Raw genomic sequence first — 15,126 nt, forward strand, 5'->3', positions numbered from 1 at the left:
TATTTCCAAGGGCTCAGGCTTGATTGCAAAGCCTTTACTCCACTTCCTTTACCTCCCTGCTGCCTGGGCCACTCAAAGCCGAGCGTTGACGCTGTCGAAGTGGTCCCGGCCAGGATTTTCACGGCAGACATATTGTGTGTGCTGGAGTGCTGTGACGCGCTTTAGTGGCGTACATAAGGGTTCCTCCTGAGCCAAGCGCTTGATAGCTGTTTGTGTGTGTGTGTAACCTCCTGAGGCGGAAGCCGGGATGTTGGGCATGTTGTTAGCCACGGTTGATTTTTAAAACGAACAAATTTTAAAACTTATTTCCAAGGGCTCAGGCTTGATTGCAAAGCCTTTACTCTCCTTCCTTTACCTCCCTGCTGCCCGGGCCACTCGCAGCCGAGCGTTGACGCTGTCAAGGTGGTCCCGGCCAGGATTTTCATGGCAGACATATTGGGTGTGCTGGAGTGCTGTGACGCGCTCTAGTCGCGTACATAAGGGGGCGGGCATGCCTCCGCACAGCGGACGCGACCAGCGGACGCGCCGGACCTGCGCCAGAGTCGTGCCAGAGTCCTGCCCGTCTGCGCCTGTCAGCGCTGAGGAAGCGCCAGAGGCCGGCCATGCTGCCCAGCCTGATCCCCCCCATCCCTGGTAGATGCACTTATTCAGTACATACCCTGATGTCTTTCAAACCCTCAGAGATGCCTTGTCATCATATGGTCCCTCTTGAGGGCTTTGCAGAAGCCCTTAATTGCTTATGTTCGGGAAAGGAAAGGAAATTTTCGGGAAAGGACATTTTCATTTAGACATAAAGGACTCCACTGACACTGCCTCCTTGATGGACTCTTTGGCTTCCTTCGGTCTAAACCAGATAGTAAAAGGCCCCTCACACTCAGCCGGTCATACCCTGGACGGGGTCTTCACCAATGACCCCAGCGTAGAGCCCGGGATCCCCCTTCCTCTGTCCTGGTCAGACCACATGGCCATCCCCCTGGATTTTACACATCCCAGCCATCCCATCTCCTTAGCAAGCCCTTGTAAGTGGGAATTCAAAAGAAACTTCAGAGCGCTAAATAGTCATCTATTAGCGCCCTTTCTGCCCACCCAACCCCAATCTCTTACAAATGACATTGACTCTGCAGCTTCTGATCTGCATAATGCTATTTCAAAAGCGGTGGATAAACTGGCTCCTATTAAACAGATTTATTCCGCTAGAAAACGTCCCTCGGCCCCTTGGTACTCCGATACACTTAGATCTCTGAGGCAGGGATGTAGGAGACAAGAGAGGCTCTGGAGAGTCAATCTAGACCCAGATGAAAAGATCAAACACAAACTCCTACTCAAAGATTATAAAATTGTGGTGCTTGCAGAAAAGAAATTACATTTCTCTAAATTGACAGCCTCCCTCACCTCCTCCAGGGAACTGTTCAAAATTGTTGGCTCTCTGTCAGTCTTGCAAGCCCCTAATCCGGTAACAGAATCTCAGGAGTTCTGTGACCAGATATCCACCTTCTTTCACACAAAGATAGCTGACATCTACTCCAGCTTAGAAGCTTGCAACCAAGCACTAGGATCCCCCCCTGCCCCTCCGCCTTATCCTGTCACCGAAGACCCCACAGAGTCACCACAGGGTAGCTCTCTTACTTTCCCCCTGATCCCATTAGAGCAACTCAACGGGTACTTGGATAGGCTTAAATCAGGTTCCCCTTTTGATCCCTGCCCTCTGAAGGTCTTCAAAGAGTGCAGAGATGTTCTAGTCCCTGTGTTCCTGGAAGTCATCAATCTGGCCATCCATCAAGGTGCTTTCCCGACCCTCTGGAAAATGGCCATAGTTAAGCCCCTTCTTAAAAAGGCTTCACTTGATCCTAGGATCCTTAAAAACTTTCGGCCTATCTCACTACTCCCAGCACCTGCAAAAGGGCTAGAGGCCCACTTAAATCACAATCTGAGTGCCTTCTTGGAGAACTCCAGCCTTCTCGATCCCTCTCAGCACGGCTTTCGCAGGTCTCACAGCACTGAGTCCGCCCTGACTGTCATCACCAATAACATCCGTGCTAAGGTCGACAGTGGCCAGACTACACTTCTGGTCCTGCTCGACCTTACTGCCACTTTTGACACCCTATCCCCCTCCATCTTAGTCGAAAGGCTCAAGGAGATAGGAGTGGACGGACCTGCACTTAGTCTCTTAAAATCTTTCCTGGATGGCCGTGCACAGAGGGTCAAGCTGGGTGACTTTCTTTCCCCAGCCAAGACTGTGTAGTGCGGGGTGCCTCAGGGTTCGTCCCTGAGCCCCACGCTCTTTAACATTTACGTTACACCCCTTGCCAGGCTTGGAAGATCTTTTGGGCTGGAAGTTCTCTCCTATGCTGACGACACTCAGATTATGGTCTCTCTTTCTCAAACTGTTGAAATTACATCTCAAGACTTTCGGAATTGCATGGAAGCGGTTGCAAATTGGATGGTGAGGAATTCCCTTAAATTGAATGGGGAAAAAACAGAGGTGTTGATCTTCGGAGGCAAGGAGGAGATCTGGTCAATGAACTGGTGGCTTCCCTCCTTAGGAGCCTGTCCATCGCCCTCTCAATCTGCTCGGAACCTAGGCGTCATTTTTGATACCAAACTCTCCTTTCAAAAACAAGTCAGCAGAACGACCTCTACCTGCTGTGGTGTTCTTAGAACCTTGAAGAGATTAGTACATTATCTTTCCACCGATGCCCGTAAATTGGTTACGATGGCCCTAATCTCCTCAAGGCTAGATTATTGTAATTCGCTGTACCTGGGAATCAACAAATCCCAGATACAGCGTTTGCAAACAGTTCAAAACACAGCAGCTCGGTTTGTCACTGATGCCCCGAAACTCGCCTCTGGCTTCCGATCCAGGCCAGAATAGAGTTCAAGGTTTTATGTCTCACCCATCGTGCTTTGCACGGGTTTGGCTCTGAAGACATTAAACCCCTGGTCCCCGGCAGGGCACTTCGTTCAGCCAATAAACATCTTTTGTCTGTTCCTAAAACCAGCAAAGCCAGATGGGGCGACAGAGCTTTCAGCTCCTGTGCTCCTAAAATTTGGAATACTCTTCCGGCTGAGATTAAGGAACTCACCTCCCACCCCCTCTTCCGAAAGGCTCTGAAGACTTGGCTCTTCAGGCAGGCCTACCACTGACCTTCCCTTCCGCCTTTCCACCATACAGCTCTTCATTCCATCTCTAGTGCCTTGACGCCCCTGGGCAAAGTAGCGCTCTACAAATTCTCCCTCAACTCAACTCAACTCAACTCAAGGGATATTTCAGTGTACGCTGGGATACATTAGAGCTGAAAGATAGGAAACAAATGGAAAGGGGCGACCACTCGGTCCCCCCGAACGTATGGCGGAGTGCCTCGATCCCCCCGGGAAGCCATTTTTGGGCGGGAGGCGCGTCTCGGCTGGTATGCCCGAAGCGGCGTAGCCGGGGCGCGCCTTTTCCCGCCCTAGAGTGGGCTGGCCTAGACACCGACGCAGCCAGCCACGCCCTCGGGGCGGGCAGGGGCGGGTTTTCGCCCGCCCTGAAGACGGATAAAAAGAGACGCAAGACCAGAAGACGTCCTCTTGTTCTTGTGCTCCGAAGCTGCACCTCCTCGCTACACGTGAGCTCGGGACGGAACGAAGAGCCAATTTTGAGCGTTTTGATCTTTTTCTTTGTCTTCTAGATACTTCGTCGGAGAAATGCCAAAGAAAGTCGCAAAGAGAATGACGACCGACCAGATGGTGCGGGCCCTTTGCAAAGAGATGTCCGACATAAAGAAACGGTTGGCGAAACGGGACGGGGAGGAGGGTTCGGGCCCTGCGCCGGCTGGAGGGAGACCTAAGAGGCCGAGAAGGGTTCCAGCCGGTGGAGACGTCCCGGTCCCCTCTGTACCGCTCGAGGCGCCGACCCCAGTACCAATGGAGGGGAATCCAATCCCCGTTGTCGTCACCCCGACATCCAAAGAAGACATGCCCCCCGAGCTGGCAGCACAGCTAGCAGCTTGGTTGGGGGATAGTAGTGATGGCGCCACGGCTGCCGAGGCACAGGCGCTGATAAAAGGGCTTCGTGAGAAGAGAGATGCAGCTAAAGTGACTGCGCCGTTGGCGGGAATAGACAAGCCGCAAGCGGCCGAAGCTGCGTCCGGTGCAGGTAAGCGGCCATTGCCGATTGCAAGGGACGAGTCAGCACCCTCTCGTAGAGAGAGATTGGGACAACATGTGCCTTTAGCTATAAAAGAAAAGATCTGGGCTGGGGAGTACGTGAATATTTTCTCCTTGCTTGTTGATCATTATGAGGTGGAGCATGTTAAAAGTCAGAAGGACCTAATGCATCCGAGTGTTTGGCGCGCAAAAATGGCCGCCTTTAAGGTAAATGAGAATATTGGCAACTGGGGCAATGCGTGGGGTATTTTTACATCGATTTTGGGGGAACGTAGGCCCGAGTTGCTTTCTGAATTTCCCATTTATCAATCACGAATTATGGGTTACTCGACAGCGTATCAAGGTAACCATTGGTTTTGTTATGACAATCTGTTCAGGAAAGAAAAGGAACATAACAAGGGTTTGACTTGGGATTGTTACGATTCTGTAACATGGGATAAAATGAAAGAATCAGGAATGTTAAAGATGCCATTGGTTGGGAGCAATGTTGTAGATTACTCCCGCCAAAATGTGGGGACGCCCTTTCGACCAAGTACGAGCACCGACGATCAGTCGAGGCCCGCAGGCAATACAGGGAGGAAGGGTTTCTGCTTTAATTTCAACAAAGGGAAATGTACCAGACCTCCGGGATCGTGTAAATTCAAACATGAGTGTAGTACGTGTGGGTCGTCCCATCCTGAGTCATCGTGCAGAGCCAGAACGGGTGAGAATGGGGGTAAGGGAGGCGCCAAACAGGTCTAAACTAGTCCGAGGGGCGCCTTTACCAACCCCGATTGATACCTTGGCAATGATTCCCTGGCTCAGTGAATACCCGGATCGTACTTCTGCTGGGGTGCTGCGGAACGGTTTTTCACATGGTTTCCGCATCCCGGTAGGGGACTTTCAGGGTGTAGGGATTTGCAAAAATCAACTTTCTGTTTTACAACATACATCTGTGGTGCAAGAAAAAATTCAGAAAGAGGTTAGCCGGGGACGGGTCGCTGGCCCATTTAGTGTACCCCCGGTACCGGATTTTGTCTGTTCTCCGTTAGGGGTGGTCCCCAAGAAGGACCCAGGTGAGTTTCGTTTGATCCATAATTTGTCTGCTCCACACGGCCTTTCGGTGAACGACGCAATTGATCCAGAAGTTTGTTCGGTGCGATACGCATCGTTTGATGAGGCAGTAGCCATCTTGAATCGCCTGGGGCCCGGGACGTTGATGGCGAAATCAGATATCGAGTCAGCGTTCCGGTTGCTCCCGGTACACCCAGACGATCAGCGTCTTTTGGGATTCGGGTTCCAGGGGTCATTTTACATGGATAGGTGTATGCCAATGGGATGCTCTATATCATGTGCTTACTTTGAGCAATTCAGTACTTTCCTGCAATGGGTGTTCATGAAGAAAACGGGTTTCCGAAATGTAATGCACTACCTTGACGATTTTTTGTTCCTTGGTCCCGCCGGAAATCCCGAATGTGCTCAGGCCTTAGCTGAATTCTGTGTGTTGATGGGTCATTTTGGCGTGCCATTGGCACCAGGTAAAACTATGGGTCCCACGACTTGCCTCGAGTTTTTGGGGATCGAGTTGGACTCAGAGGAGGGGTGTTTCCGTTTGCCAGCCAGCAAAGTGTTAAAATTCAGGGCAGCCCTCCAAGTATGTTTGAATGCATCTAAGGTTACACTGCATCAGTTGCAACAATTAGTGGGAAAGTTGAACTTTGCCTTGAGGGTGATCCCAATGGCTCGCCCTTTTTCCCGCTCAATTGCCCAAGCGATGGTTGGCCTAAAGGAGGGTCATCATCGCACGAGGTTATCGGCTGAGGTCCGCCAGGACATGCGGATTTGGTTAGCATTTTTGGCGGACTTCAATGGCCGAGTCGTCTGGAACAAGCCAGCCGTGTCCTCAGAAGAGCTCGGGCTATGGACAGATTCAGCAGGAAGCATAGGCTTTGGCGCCATCCTCGGCACAAAGTGGTCTGCTCAAAGGTGGCCCCTATGGTGGCACGAGAAGGGGCTAACGAGTAATATTGCTTTCCTCGAACTATTTCCCATTCTGGTGGCCCTGAGAACTTGGCCAGAAGGGTTCAGAGATCATTCTGTCGTGTTCTGGTCCGACAATATGACCGTGGTAGAATGCATCAATAGTCAGGCAGCCCATTGTAAATTGATTTTGAGGCTGCTCAAAGAAATTGTCCTACTGTGTATGCAACTGAACGTGGTATTCAGAGCAAAACATGTCCCAGGGGTGATGAATCAGGCTGCTGATGCACTGTCTCGTTTTCACATGCAGGCTTTCTCGGGTTTCCTTCCTTCAGCGGACCCGGAGCCGGCACCCTTCCCCGAAGCTCTCTGGTCTCTCGGTGCCCCGAACTTCGTCACCTCGTGGGAGAGAGTCTAGCACCCAGGACAAGGAAGGCATATGAAGGGGCGTTCCGGGCCTATTTAGCCTTTTTGGGGGCAGAGAGAGGGGGACTTTGGGGTCAGGAAGAGTGGGTTGTACTTTTTCTGATGTCCTTACGTAGGGCTGGGAAATCGGTGGCTACGGCACAAAGGCATCGTGCCGCCATTTCTTTTGTTGCCAGGGCCCATGGCATCCTGGACCCAACAGCGTCTTTTACAGTACAGAAAGCGCTGCGTGGGTGGCAACGCCTAGAGGGTCGCAGAGTAGACGTAAGACGACCGATAGGTTTAGACAGGTTGTCCCAGTTACTGGCCACACTCCCTAACACATGCTCGTCCCCTTTCGAGACCTGTTTGTTCCGGACTGCATTTACGCTGGCATTTCACGGGGCTATGAGAGTTAGTGAGCTAGTTGCAAGGAACAAACAGGATGTGACGGGGGGCTTGTGCAGGGAACATGTTCAGATCAGGGGTGATGCGGTGATTGTCTCCTTTCTCAGGTCCAAGACTGACCAAGATGGGAGAGGGGACTGCACGATCATTCGCAGGAACCCCGAGTCATCCATGTGTCCGGTACAGTGCTTAGAAGATTACCTAGCACGAAGGGTGGCATCATGGGGGGGGACATTGTTGAGGCATGCAGACGCCACCCCGCTGACGAGGTTTCAGTTTCAGCGGGTGCTTGCAATGGCCATTGCCGCAGCGGGCTTGGACCCGGGCGAATTTGGGACCCATTCCTTTCGAATAGGGGCTGCCACTGAAGCTACAGCCAGGGGTCTTAATGTAGAACAAGTGAAACGTGTGGGGCGCTGGTCCTCCAATTGTTATAAGAGGTATGTGCGATTGCACATGTTGTGAAGCAGTAATCATGTACTCACGCTTCTTGTCTTTTGTTTGTTTTCAGTTGCGCAAGCCTACGCGGCAGGGCGGACTGTGCAGTCGACCCAACACCAGGCCAGCGGTCGCACGTCACCGGCTGTGAGGAAGGAGGTGTGGGTCGTGGGCCACTCATACGTGAGACGGGCCGCAGACGTATTCAAAGCAGGTGACATGATTGACGTACCTGGGGAATACGGGTACAGAGTGTCCTTCTACGGAAGGGGCGGTCTCTGTATTGACCAGTTTCAGGAATTTTTTGAGGGTTTGTTAGAGCGGATGAGGTCACCGCCGTCCATAGTCATAGTGCATTTGGGGGGCAATGATTTGGTCACCACCGGTAGACGACTTCTCCTGGAGGCTATGCTTTCCACGGTAAGTTGGTTAGCGAGGAGAGTTCCGGGGTGCGTAATTGCGTGGTCTCATATGATCCCACGAAAAGTGTGGCGGGGGGCTATCTCGATCCCTGCTTTGAATCATTCTGTTAGAAAATTGAATAACAAAGTGAGTAGGTTGTTCCGTTCCAAGACATTGCATTCGATCTCGCATAGTTGTATTAATGATGACAGTATGTATCTGGGGGATGGTGTGCATTTGTCGAGGGTGGGGAATGAGTTACTCATAGGTGACTTCCTAGCTTGGTTAAAATCGTTAAAACATGACCTTTAGGTAGGAGTTTTGTGGGGGGTCCGGATAGCCGGTCAACTATCCGGACCTGTGGCGGTAAGGTCATGATCGGTGAGCACTAATTGGTAGATCCCTATGAGTGGGCGTCACCCAACACGGATGGGAGCGCTCGGGAGAGGTGGCCATTGGCCCCTCAATGGGGAGGCGGTCCCGTCTAAGGGCGGGTCGCCGGAAGTAAAGGAAAGGCGGTCAAGGCCCCTTCCTTTGTAGGAGGGGTTACAGCCCCCTCCTGGGGAATTTCCCGGGGCCAGGGTCATCTGCGACGGCAGATGCGGTAAGTTGTGTGGGGTGGGGAGAGGTCAACGATACCTTCTAGATACCACACACAAGTGTTCGAACGACCTTTAAATGGCGTCGAGTCTTAAGTGCCCCCGTCAAGTCAAGGGAAATTGTTAGTAGTTGCACTTGAGGTAAGCCTCTGTGCTGTCGCCCCTCCCAAGTGGGAGGGGTAAGTCTGGTTAGGGATCTTGACACCGGTTATGACCTTGCCGTTGGCCCTTAAACGTTAGGATGTACAATTTCAGTGTTCTTAGAGAATGTTTTGTAGGATGCTAGTTCGGCTAGGAGAACCTCTGTATTAGAGATTATGTTAAGGTTAGCCAAACATCGTAATGTGATAATGAAATTGTACATAACATGAAAACGTTTAATGTTTTAATTTTTTTGTTTTAATAAATACGGCCGGGATGGTCACTCCATCCCACATCCAAAAACTTTAAGAACTGTTTCCGGTTTCCCTCCTTTTGGGGATTGTGTTGAGAGGGGGTGGCGGGTATCTCAGCCATATGGAAAGGGGCGACCACTCGGTCCCCCCGAACGTATGGCGGAGTGCCTCGATCCCCCCGGGAAGCCATTTTTGGGCGGGAGGCGCGTCTCGGCTGGTATGCCCGAAGCGGCGTAGCCGGGGCGCGCCTTTTCCCGCCCTAGAGTGGGCTGGCCTAGACACCGACGCAGCCAGCCACGCCCTCGGGGCGGGCAGGGGCGGGTTTTCGCCCGCCCTGAAGACGGATAAAAAGAGACGCAAGACCAGAAGACGTCCTCTTGTTCTTGTGCTCCGAAGCTGCACCTCCTCGCTACACGTGAGCTCGGGACGGAACGAAGAGCCAATTTTGACCCACCCACCAGCCCCTGAGGACAGCAAGTTGTTGTGCAATAAAGTGAATTTATAAGTTTGTTTTTTCCATTTCGTCTACAGGCTGTGACAGTATCAGTTTGGTGTTAATTATAATAAAGTATGGTGAATATCGTCTAGGTTGTTACGATTAAAATGATTTGATGTAGTGTTGCATTTTTTAGCATGTTCTTTCGGTCGTAGCGACCAATGTTTTCATAGGTTTGAGTAAGAATTGTCGTATTTATTTTTGGTAGGCGGTAAGGTCATGATCGGTGAGCACTAATTGGTAGATCCCTATGAGTGGGCGTCACCCAACACGGATGGGAGCGCTCGGGAGAGGTGGCCATTGGCCCCTCAATGGGGAGGCGGTCCCGTCTAAGGGCGGGTCGCCGGAAGTAAAGGAAAGGCGGTCAAGGCCCCTTCCTTTGTAGGAGGGGTTACAGCCCCCTCCTGGGGAATTTCCCGGGGCCAGGGTCATCTGCGACGGCAGATGCGGTAAGTTGTGTGGGGTGGGGAGAGGTCAACGATACCTTCTAGATACCACACACAAGTGTTCGAACGACCTTTAAATGGCGTCGAGTCTTAAGTGCCCCCGTCAAGTCAAGGGAAATTGTTAGTAGTTGCACTTGAGGTAAGCCTCTGTGCTGTCGCCCCTCCCAAGTGGGAGGGGTAAGTCTGGTTAGGGATCTTGACACCGGTTATGACCTTGCCGTTGGCCCTTAAACGTTAGGATGTACAATTTCAGTGTTCTTAGAGAATGTTTTGTAGGATGCTAGTTCGGCTAGGAGAACCTCTGTATTAGAGATTATGTTAAGGTTAGCCAAACATCGTAATGTGATAATGAAATTGTACATAACATGAAAACGTTTAATGTTTTAATTTTTTTGTTTTAATAAATACGGCCGGGATGGTCACTCCATCCCACATCCAAAAACTTTAAGAACTGTTTCCGGTTTCCCTCCTTTTGGGGATTGTGTTGAGAGGGGGTGGCGGGTATCTCAGCCATATAAATACTCTACCTGCTTGTCACGCTGCTAACGCTAAAATGGGGGCGGCGGGGGTTGTCGTTATTCTAAAGAATATGCACATTAATACTTTTTGTTTTTGTCTTTCCTATCACAGTTATGAACCAGAATTATTCCCAGGCCTGATTTATAGAATGGTGAAACCACGAATAGTTTTACTTATCTTCGTTTCCGGAAAAGTGGTTCTAACTGGTATGTATTGCCAATTAAATAAAGTGGAACACTTCTCTGCACGCCCATTTACTGCACACTTCAGTGATGAATCTGTTTGTTAGTGAAACCTTACATTAAGAAAAAGTTATATAGGAGTACTCAGAAGAACGATATACCATTTATTATGAAAGAAGCATTACAATATCTAGAAGAAAGCTAAAAATACACAGTACGATACCCTTAACGATGTGCCACATAAATGCAATGATAAAGTGCATTTCCTATAATAAGTACAATTTCTCTCCCAGAGTGAAAAACTAGCAAATTGTTTTAAGCAATGCTCAAATTTAAATTAGCAGAATGTATCCTTTATATTATCAGATGTACTATTTACGTGTTGCAAATATTTTTGAGACTAGTAAAGAATTTTACAGACTGACCTACCTTTTAATAAGTCAGTTTTCTAAAATTCTGATTCGGAGTGGGCTGCAAATCCAACTAACTCGATTGGAGGCAAGCACAGGGACTGTGGCCTATTGGGGTCAGCAAACCAACATATCTGTGTTCACTTTTAAATAAGGTATTTTTGGAATATAGCACATTTTCTTTAAAGGAAACGACGCGTCTTTAAAAAAAAAGTTGACTTTCTTTTTTAAGTGTTTGTGAATAACCAACAAACGTTTTTAAGTTCAACATTCACAAGGAATCAGAATGGGTTCTAATCTTGTTTCTTAAAATTAAAGCAGCATTTTGCCATTCACAAACTCTGAACTGGAGTGCTTGTGACTTTGAAAATGCTTTGTACATTGTTCTTTGTACTGGCTCTTCATAAAAGTTGTGAAGTGGCATATTCACTGGCCTTACTTTTTGTGTGTGGCATAACATTAGAGCGTGTCCTTAACTGATCACGGTGCTGCATTTGTAAAAAGGGTTAGCTACTATATTTTCCCAAGTACTTGATTAAAAGGACAAAATAAGCGAACACCTCATCACCTAGGTGCACACATGACAATGAGTGACCATTCCTTACGTTTATTTTATTGTCAAAGGGCTAGACCCTAAATAAACATGCAGTAAAGCCTTTGCAAACCTTGGGGAACTTGTGAATAACCCAAAGGTTCAGAAAAAACAGCTTTCGGGTAATATTTTCCTGGCAGAGAGGACCTTGATTTTCTCTAATATGTTCTGTTTCTGGTAGGCCTCTATTTCAAGAGTGTACGGTCTGGCAGGCACAAGAACCCAAGGGCTCGTAGACCATTAGGACAGGAAGCAGATCTCTTTTGGATGTAGCTCAAAAACGACTACATGGATATTCACCTAAACATCGATCGATCAAATGCACTATTTGCTTATGGCTATTACTCTATCATTACGCATGGTAGATAATTCCAACATCAGCTCGGTATGTAGGTCCCTATGCAGTAATTTCAGCAAGAAGTGGATTATGGCAGTCTCCATACAATGGTTTACTGCATGGCCCATGGAGCTGCACCATATGTGGCAGTTCATATTATAAACGTTGATGGGCACACAGATCAAAAGTCCTTAGATCCTATAAGGGAGCATAGTGATTAGAAATGCAGTTTGCATCTGTGTTTTCTTCTTTTTACATCTGTAGACTCAGTGAACCATTACTCCCCAATCTAATTCCCAGGCAAATAAAAACATGGGAACACGTCACAGAGAAGCTCTTAAGTTCCTTTGTTTTTAACGCTTAACAACACCTATTATTGACACCAAGAAGCACAGTTCATTTCACAAAATGCTTCACTCGATATACAAGTGCATCAAACTCTGTTAAGCGCTCTGCAACACATAGGAATGTCTAGTTCTAATCAGGGCAAACACAAGAAGATAATAGATGGAGTGCTGAAACTTTTCAACCGCTCACCCCCAGTCAAGAGATCTGCGTTTAATCCATCATTCTTTTATCACTATGCCACCCCAGTTTGGACCCAGCCATTTGCAAATCAGTCTTGACCCTGGGCTTCATTGGACCAGTCCAGCCCAAACTGCCATGCCAGGTCATCCCTGGACCGGAAACAAGCATCCTGGGCCCGGTTTTGAGGTATCACTCCCTCATCAGCCAGGCTAGCTTGAATCCAGTGGCACAGCGAGCAAGAGACCTAAATGCCTTTTCAGCTTCATGTAGGACAGCTTGCTGGTGGATTTTGATGAATATGATGCAGCGCGGCCATCAGAGTGAGCAGGTTAAATGCAGGTGATCTCTGAGGTCTACACCTAGATTGCTCCGGAGGATCAACAGTTGCATCAGTGGCTGTAACCTCTGTGCCAAGATTTTTGCAAGAATTTTTATGTTGAAATTTGAATACAACAGGGGCCTGTAAGAGGCACATTCGTAAGGGTCATGACTCATAAGCATGGGCGAATCTGGCATTCGCGTATTTGCAAACTCGCAATCCGCAAAATCCGTGAGAATTTGCAGATTTATTTTTGTGTTCGCAAGGGTTTCTGCCAGTTCGCGAGGGTTTTGTACCAGTTCGCAATTGCGAACTTACTTGTCAGCTCACAACGGTCGCGACTATGTTGTTTCTACGTCTGGTTCATCATTACAGGTTCACAGCACCCTCTGTTTCACCACTGCCATCCTCTGTTTCACCCATGCCACCCTCTGGTACATCAATGCCACCCTCTGGTTCATCACTGTAGATTATGGGGGGGGAAAGCAAGCACACCTGCCCTGCTTCAACTGACATGAATTAATTTGGGGTTGATTTATTAATGTGTCACTGTTTTAAAATTCCAGTCTGGCACCTCCTTCCTTATCTGTAATTTGCTTCCTGTTGCAGTGCAAATGTTTTTTTCCCAGGACCTTGTGTCCTACTTGTAGCTATTCTATGAGCCTGCTGTGAGGGTCAGAGCAGGGTCATAGAATAGTTGTAAGTAGGCAACTGAACTCTGGAGGGGCCCCTCAGGAAGCACTACAGGGAATGGTTACTAATGATGAGCGAACTTTTGCACCTGCTGAGTGCTTTCAGTTTTGCAAAACTCGTTTTTCTGCAGAACAGCAACTGTAATGCCCCAAACAAACTTACTTGTGAAAGTTGATTTCTAAACCAAAAGTGATCCAAAGAAAGTCAAAAAGGCCTCAAATCCAAAAAAGTGCAGGCAAATCATTTTCAGAAGGTTTATGCTGCTTGCTAGTGGATTTCTTGTGCAGAATTGCAAATTTTGTAATTTCGCGAGTGCGAGATTGTTGCTGCCCGCCGCATATACTGTTCGCAATTGCAAACTCTTGCGATGCGTCGCCAAACTCCCGCGGGATCCCGCAGCAAGATCCAAAATGGCGCAGCACTCGCAAAATATCGAGGAAAACAACTCGGCAAACGCTGAATGACGGTAAGTGAACGCCGCAATATTGTATCACCAAGCAAATAAATCTGCTGCGTGAAAATTTGCGTATTTTTGGTAAATTCGCGAGAGTTCGCGGATTGAGAATTTACCGAAAATCCGCAAAATCCGCGAGCGGAACGGATTTTCCGCCCATGCTTAATGACTCAGGCGCAGATTTTATTATTATTATTAATATTATACAAAATTTATAACGCGCTCAGTTACCCAGGAGCATCCCGGCGCGAGACAGACCAAGGAGGAAAGCTGAGCTCACACGCTACACTGGAAACAAGTGGGTCTTAAGAAGTTTCCTAAAGAGTAAAATCTTGGGCTCTGAGCGGATCTTAAGGGGCAGGGAATTCCATAAAGTCGCCACTTGCACTGAGAAACGCCTGCCCCCAGAGCGAGCCTTCCTTACTCTGGTAGACTGCAGACGATGTCCTTGATCCGAGCGCAGAGGGCGTGTGGGTTTATAAGGACGTGCCATAGTGGAGAGAATGGGAGGGCCCTTACCATGCAGAATTTTGTGGGCAGTGCATAACGCTTTAAATTTCACCCGCTCCTTAACGGGGAGCCAGTGCAGCGTTTTCAGGGCCGGGGCAGCTGAATGCCTTCTAGGAACATCCAACAACAGTCTGGCGGCTGCATTTTGTACTTGTTGGAGAGTTTTAAAAGTCGCTTCGGGAGCACCGAGAAACATCGCGTTCCCGTAGTCGAGCCTCGACAAGATTAAACCGCGAATCAGCAGCTTCCTTGCTGGATCAGGGAGCAGTGGCAGCACCTTGTGGGCTGACTGCAGCAGACCAAAACAGACCCCTGCGGTCTTCCTGGCGTGGGTCCTAAAGGACAGGTCTTCCTCCAACCAAACTCCCAAGGTCTTGATCTCCTTCTTGGGAGATGGTGGATCACCCAGGGACCGGGGCCAACAGCTAGCCATAATGGAGGGACTGGATTTGCCTAGGAGCATCAGCTCAGTGAAAGCACTGTTGTTATAGCCTTCAGTACTGACAGGTAAGTTTACCCTAAACAAGTGCAGCATTATACACTTCTAGAAGTCTAGAAGCTAAGTATCAGAAATCCTTAAAGAAATTCACCAGTAGGCAATCACCTCCTGGTGCTTTACCACAGTTGAGGTCTGCTACTGTGCATTTAACATCCTCAAGATTAAGGGGAGAGTTGATCAGCTTGTACATCTATCCCTTGACCCAGGCAAGTGTGGTGTCATTTCAATGACCCAGCTATGTAATTTGGGCAGTGCTGCAACCAGGACTCCTACGATCTCTCTAGTGGCAGCCCCTCCGCTAAGGTGGAGAAGCGCTGCCCCACTGCTTTGCAGCAGTGAAATAAAGTAAAACTAAAATAACTAGATGTTATTATAATTTTTTCTTTTCC

General features: G+C 48.8%; 1 protein-coding gene across 1 annotated transcript in view; it reads left to right on the forward strand.

Moving 5' to 3' along the window:
• The window catches only part of TBPL2 (TATA-box binding protein like 2), a 332,712-nt gene that overhangs the window by 240,815 nt on the left and 76,771 nt on the right, over positions 1 to 15,126 (forward strand). The window contains exon 6 of the mRNA XM_086936669.1: positions 10,325 to 10,419. Coding sequence (XP_086792795.1) covers positions 10,325 to 10,419 — 95 coding nt within the window. The remainder of the gene's footprint in view (positions 1 to 10,324; positions 10,420 to 15,126) is intronic.

The sequence above is a fragment of the Lissotriton vulgaris genome, chromosome 9 (genome assembly GCF_964263255.1).
Source record: "Lissotriton vulgaris chromosome 9, aLisVul1.2, whole genome shotgun sequence".
Lineage (NCBI taxonomy): Eukaryota > Metazoa > Chordata > Amphibia > Caudata > Salamandridae > Lissotriton > Lissotriton vulgaris.